Raw genomic sequence first — 6,906 nt, forward strand, 5'->3', positions numbered from 1 at the left:
CCTTAGTCGTGCATGCAAGCAAACTGCTTCTCTCCACCTAGCCATCTACAAACTCGAGTGGGCGAGCATTCCACCCAGGTAAAAGAACCTCAGTACAGAGACATTCAAGACTTAATCCCAAGAGAGAGGAACAACTTAAACAACTGCTTCAACCCTTAACCAAGGCAAAAAAGTAAACCCGGAAGGACTGGAGATTAAGCCTGGTGTTTCTAACTGCACGGCACCTATGGTCACACTCACCCAGAGATGCCCGGGTTCAAGGGACAGGAAGGAGAATGCTCTTCCCCATGGGATCTCCTTGAGGACTGGAGGAAACAAAGGGAGCATGGCTTTCCCATGTCAGAAGCTCTGGTACTTGTCTCTCCCGCCTCAGGATCCTTATGGGAAATCTGCCTTCATTTCCCTTGGACATTACAACACATCTTCAATAAACAAAGGAAGTTTGATCCTGAGAACATACACGAAAAGAAGCTAACATTTTACTGGAACACCACAGGCCTCAAAACAAGCTTGGTGATGGGGAAACCCAGCCAAAGGATACAAGTCTAGACTACAACAACATTCTGCTGCCAAACTTATTCTGTGGGAATTAAGGGAAAAGGTCTGACGGGTCGTAGTTCAGCCCCTTGCGGTTCTCTACCTGGAAAGGGGGCTTTTTTTAAATGCAAAAGACCATCCCTGTTGGTGTCCAAACCTTGTTTTTCAAAAAGAACACCAGAGGATACATAGAGACCCTGTCTCAAAATAAACAAACAATAGGCAATGGGATTCAGTGAAATATCTTCCCCCATTCCACAGAGGCCTGCCCCTGCCTCCATAGTCTCCCATTTATTCCAAATTACCAGCGAAAAGGACACAAGCCATACAAAGTGAGGTGCCTAGACTAGTGGGGAAAGTTTGAGTTTCTTTTCAAGCACAAATCTCCAACACAAGAAACTGGGGAGCATTTCTGAGGAACACCCGAGTTTACAACTTATTTCTGGACCTTTACCTCATAAACTTTCATGGAAAGACTTCCACTGATGCCTGCTGACTTGCTATATCGCGGGAGGAAAACAGAGAATCCTCGAGGATACTTTAACAAGGCACGCAAACAATGTATTTAGTAAAGTTCTAATGACTACCTCCCAGATCAGGAAACCACGAGCTGGGGTTCTAAATCCTCATCAGGGAATCATAGGTAGAGGTGGATGACAGAAAAACCTCGCTGCAGGAAGGAGAAATTAAATAACTATGACAACATCAGAGAAGATACTTGCAGAAAGGAAGAAAAGCTTGCCCTTTTTCCTAACAGGCTGAGACTCTCAGGAATTCAGCAACATGGACCCTACATTCTCCACAGTAGACGCTCTTGCGGGGGTCAATATTTTATTAGCCACTAGCACCAGACTTTAATGAACGCCTCAGAATCTGGAGATGCGACCACACAGACCTCACACTTAGCTGTTGGACACGGCTCTTCATGTTTAACAGTCAAGGTCTAAAGGAAGACCAAAAGAACAGATGATTACACTTGCCCTTGAAGGCATTGGTCAGACCTATCCATAAGACCCACATAAGCCTCAGAGATTTCCAGAGAGAGAGGGGTGGGATTCAGGACATTGGGCTTCTAAGAGCACCAACTGCTACCTCCCCGTCTTGAGTCTTCAACATGTAAGGACCAGGAAGTCTAACATTGGAAGTGGACTGATGCTGCCTCAGAGAAGGAAGGACCCAACTCCCAAGATCATGGCCACCTTACAGGGCTGAGAGTGCCCGGGGAATGGGATTAGCTCCTGATCCCTGCTGAAGTACCTTGAATTCTCCTTGAAGCAGGGTAAGAAGACTAATCTGTCATAGGTAGTGAAGCCACTCACTTGATCCTTATCTTTCCCTGGAAACATATCTTCCTGATCTACAGATATAGCAGGGGCTACAAGGAACCCCCTCCAAAACAGTACTTTACTGCCTCCGGCACCTCTCAATTTGAAGACCAGGTTTTAAATCATATATTCCTGACAGTCCCTCAATGTCCTTCTCCCATCTTGGGAGGAGACTTTGTGAGCTACCTAGGGGCAATCTTGTAACTCAGGACCTCCAGGGCTACACAGAGAAACCCTGTCTCAAAACAAACCAAAATAATAATAATAACTCATCTCTAAAATGCTATTGACCTAGAAATCTTCAGCTCTATTGTTGTGAAATATTCCTTTACACTGTGTGAAGATACGTTATTATACTGGCTTAATAAAAAGCTAAATGGCCAATAGCTATGCAGGATTTGGGAGGAGTGGGGCAGAGAGAATGCTGGGAAGAACACAGAGTTGCCAGCCAGACAAGGAGGAACCAGAAAAGCAGCTTGGGCATCGCAGAGTAAAGGTAACTAGGCCACAAGGCAGAAAATAAACAAATAGATACGGGTTAACTTAAATGACAAGAGCTAGTTAGGGACAAACCTAAGCTATCGGCCAAGCTTTCATAATTAATAAGAAGTTTTTGGGTGGCTATTTGGGAGCTAGCTGGCGGATAGAAAAATCCTGGTACACTATGGGCCTGTAAAACATTATTCCCCATTAAAGCTCTGACTTTGTTCTAGGGGTAACCATTGGTATTATTTTCCATCTGTCCAAAAGTTTGGACAGCTCTGGGGATATCACATGGTAGTATCCTTTTAGGGTAAGTTTATTTCACTACACAGAATGTCCTCAAAAATCCATCTATGCTGTAATGTGACAAGTTTTCCTTCTTCTCAAAGGCTGAATGATACTCAGTCTTAAAAAGATCACGCTTTGCCATCTGCTCAAGTCTGGATCTAGAATACCTGAGGTCTTTTTTTGCATAATCCAAGAAGCAGAACTGCTGGATCAAATTGTAATTCTATATTTAAGCAGCTGCTTCATTTTACATCCCCACTAGCAATACACAAGGGTTTTAAATTCTCTAATGCCCAGCCAATACTTGTTTTACATGTCCCCATTGGCAGTTATTCTTGTGAGTCAAAGGTAGAAGTGTATGGCGGTCTTGATTTTCTAAAAGGAAAAGTATTTATTTATTTATTTATTTATTTTTATTTATTTGTTTTAAGATCAACCAGTTGTGGCTGCTCTCCAGCATCCTGCGCAGATGTGAGTAACTAATTATGAAACACCCTCGGCCAGTTCTTAGTAGCCGTCTTTTCTGAGCTTGCTCCAGGCAGCCCTGGCCCCTCTTTATCATCATTCTTCCTGCCCAGCCTCTCAGTGACAACCAGCCTCTGCCCCTCCTCTAACTGGTAATCGCCATGAAAGTTATGGATACCAAGAATGTGTTCTTATCAGACTCAAACAGATCTAGAGCTGACTCATGCCCACTGGCTTGAGGTAAGTACTTTCTCGAGTCCTACTAGAGATTCCTTTTCACAAACTTGAGTGATATTGCTTCTCTTCTTTTCCAAATCACTTACGTGCCTGGCTTTATGAGACAGGTCTTGCTACACAGTCCAGTCCAGCCTTGAACTACATAGCCCAGGCTGGCTTCGAATAATCCCACCGATTCAATCTCCTGACTAATAGGATTACAGCGTGCACGACTACACTCAGTCAATACAGCTCATTTTCAACATTCAAGACCACCTCAATTCAGAGACGATTTCTCCAGACAGAACGATGCTGGCAAGAGCCCCTCTACCATTGCGCTGACGTCAACACTTGCCCACATTTCCAAGACCAATAAACCCATACTATGTGTAAATTTCTCCCTTTCTGTCTTACCACCCCCCAGGGCCCTCCCCCACGCCTCAAATCTCCTTGAACATACTTGGGGTTTCCTGTGGCATGCCTAGTCCCTTTACAATGCTCATTAACATTCTGAAATAATATTTTTGGAGAATGTCTGGTTGCTATCTACATAGTCTTATGGTTTGGACCTTAAATGTCCACCGAAGGACCATATGCTAATAGTTTTGGGTACTAGCTCATGGTAGAACTGGGAGAAAATAAAACCTTTAAAAAGGAGGGCTTAGTGAAAGGAAGCTGGATTATCTGGCACATACTTCAGAGAGACTGTGGGACTCTTCTTCCTCTCTGCTTCCCAGTAGCCCCAAGGTATACAGACTTCAGTCAGTATATTCCAACACCCATAATACACTATGCTGCCATGGACCCCAATGCAACAAACGGACACCTCTAAAGCTATGAGTTCAGTTGAACCTCGCCTCTTTTTAAGTTGTTTATCTCAGTTATTTCCACAGCACCAAAAGGCCACCAAAGATTGAAACCACACTTGCCTTCCTATCTACAAGTTACCTAGTCCTTCACAGGCAACCCCTCTTCCATGGGGCTCCAGCTCCGGACATTTGGGGCAGCCAAGAGATATAGCTCAGCTGACAGAGAGCTTGCCTAGCATGCAGAAAATCTCGAGTTTGATCCCCCAAACTCATCATAAACAGGGCACAGTAGGTCCACACTTGTAATCCTAGCATTTGAGAAATGGAGGCAGGAGGATGAGAAGTTCAAGGTCATCGTCAATTACCAGGTGAAAGTCACAAGCCAGTGGGTCCCCAGCCCTCTCCCTGGAAGAACTACAATTAGAATTCAGCCTCCCAGAAGCTTGTACTTCCTAGAAATGCTACCACCTGTCAATTATAAAGGTATAATCTTTTAAAGAAACATAGTTCTTACACTATAAGAAACCATAAGGCTTCGTCTGCCTCAACCTAAGAACTTGGTCTTTATGCATGTATCACCTTTCTTTCCTCTTCTATTTCAGTTATTGATGGTGGGTGCTCTGTGGGTCATTAAGTAGACACAGTAAAAGAGTATGCAGAGTTGGTTTTACTTTATTTTATGGGGGCGGATAGATTTGAAAATGGTTGTAGCTTCAGGATCTGTAGTAGTCCATAGCATAAGAGTTTCAAAAATTATCTGTAAAGCAAAGTAGATCTACCAAAGCAAGACTAAGTGTCTGCCTTTTACCACCACAAGTAAAGCAATCTCAACCAGCAGTGGCTGGTGGAAAGTGAGGAAATACAAACCCAGTGACTATTATATTTCCACTGTGTGAAAATGCACAGTATGGACCCATGTGTGATTGCACACAGCTGGAATCCCAGATACTCAGAGTGTGGAGGCAGAAAGATCATGAGTTTGAGATTAGCCTGGGCTACACGGGGAGAGACTGTTTTCTAAAGTACATACATACAAACAATAAAATACATAGTTTTTAAAATCAAAAATCCATGTTTTTGGTTTTTAAAAATATGCTTAGGATTAGACCCGGGACTGCAAAAACAATTTGAGTTTTTTGTTGTTGTTGTTTTGTTTTGTTTTGTTTAATTCAGCAGTCCACTGGAACACAGAAACTGAGCTGAAACAACACATTTATTCTTGCTAGCTGATTGATTTCTTTTATTAATGTATTTTTCCTAACCGAAGTCGGCACCCAGATTTTTCCTTCTGGCTAGGAGAGCTCCTCAGCTTTCACAGCCTTGGTTAGAAGACCGGTCAGGTATTTTGCACGATGTTCCTCAGCTGATGTTTGTGTGGTTTGTCATGTTTCTCTCAGGGTTAGCCTGGAGTTGCGGCATTTGTAAGAATACCTCGTGGGTAAAGAGCCCATTCTCACACAATCCTATCAAAGGCACAAACGTGTTTTTGACTTTTTGGTCACAACAAACACCTTCGCCCAATCCTGATGCCTGTCCAAATTGACAGACGGTCCCTAAGTGAAGGTGCCAAGTGTATCAGATGTCTGTACACATCTGCATGCTTGGGAAATCATACTTGGCTTAATTTAGGTTTTATATGAGGATTGCAAGGCTTTCACTTCAAAATTAATTTCTTTCAATGAAGATTGCTGGTTTTGTACTCTCAAGGCTGTCAGTTCATAGTCCTCTCTTTTCTGCAGGTCCTCTGCTCGCTAGTCAGGTGAGTCAAAGTTTCAAACGTGCTGTGAAACAGTAGCTATCAAGTGTCTTTGCTTCCCACACGCTGGCGGCCCCTCCTTACTTCTAGAGATCTTGAGATTGTGGCCCCAGAAAGCTTTGTTTACTTTCCCCTTCAAAGTATTCTGCCTCTGTCATTTCAGTGCCTGTCACAGTCCTCTCAACACAAATGACAAGCCATGGACAAAGAAGGGCTCTGTGCCTCATCCCACTTCCACATTAATAAGGAGTGGTATCTGGTGGCCTATGGACCCAGGCCCTGCTCCACGGGCCCATTTGCCCTCTGTTAACGTTTTTCTACCCGCTTCAGTTGGCTGAAATGTCAACCAGAGAGAACTCAACTAAGAACCCCTGGGGGCAACAGCCGCTGGGAAGAACAGACCTTGCACTCAAGGTGAGAGTGGGCACCTCAGTGGCGCCTGCCTGCACATCCTGCGTGCCCACCGCAAATCCTTACTTCTTCACACCGTCTAGGGCTCTCCCAAGAGCACCCCAGGCCCGGACCCCAGCAAGGCAGGCCTGACTCCACCCACCTCTGGAACATATGAATAGGAAGCTCTGCCTGACACTAGGTGATTGCCGGCCTCTGGGCAGCAGGGCTGCAAGCCGAGTACCTGTCACGGTGCTCGGCTGCGGGGTGGGGGTGGAGGACTGGACCGGACCGATCTAGGCACGGGCCAAGAAGTCCTGTGAAGGGCTCCTGAAAGAGTGAAGAAGGCCTCTCCGGCCTCTGAGAAGGGGAAAAGGACCTCGCGGGACGCAGCGATGATGCCTGCGGTGCAGCCGGGAGAGCTCGCCCTTGCGCCGCTCTCCCGCAACAGCAGTAGCGTGGCACGGACCCCCGCCCGGCCTCGGCCCGCCTTACCTCGCCTTTTAGCGCGCACAATGCCCTTCTTCTGCAGCACGAACGTGGACCCGTTCACCAGGCTCGACACCACAGCCACGCCCAGGCCGAGCGACACGGCGGCGGGGCTCGGGCCGCGCGCCCCCTCCCCGGCCGCCGCAGC

General features: G+C 45.8%; 1 protein-coding gene across 1 annotated transcript in view; it reads right to left on the reverse strand.

Annotated features, from left to right (window-relative positions):
* Nipa1 (NIPA magnesium transporter 1) overlaps window positions 1-6,906 on the reverse strand; it is a gene marked incomplete at its 5' end in the record, with an annotated part of 27,903 nt that extends 20,997 nt beyond the window's left edge. Inside the window, one exon of the mRNA XM_005357830.3 lies at window positions 6,765-6,906. Within this exon, the coding sequence (XP_005357887.3) occupies window positions 6,765-6,906 (142 nt within the window). The remainder of the gene's footprint in view (window positions 1-6,764) is intronic.

This window comes from Microtus ochrogaster, chromosome 22 (genome assembly GCF_000317375.1).
Source record: "Microtus ochrogaster isolate Prairie Vole_2 chromosome 22, MicOch1.0, whole genome shotgun sequence".
Taxonomy (NCBI): domain Eukaryota; kingdom Metazoa; phylum Chordata; class Mammalia; order Rodentia; family Cricetidae; genus Microtus; species Microtus ochrogaster.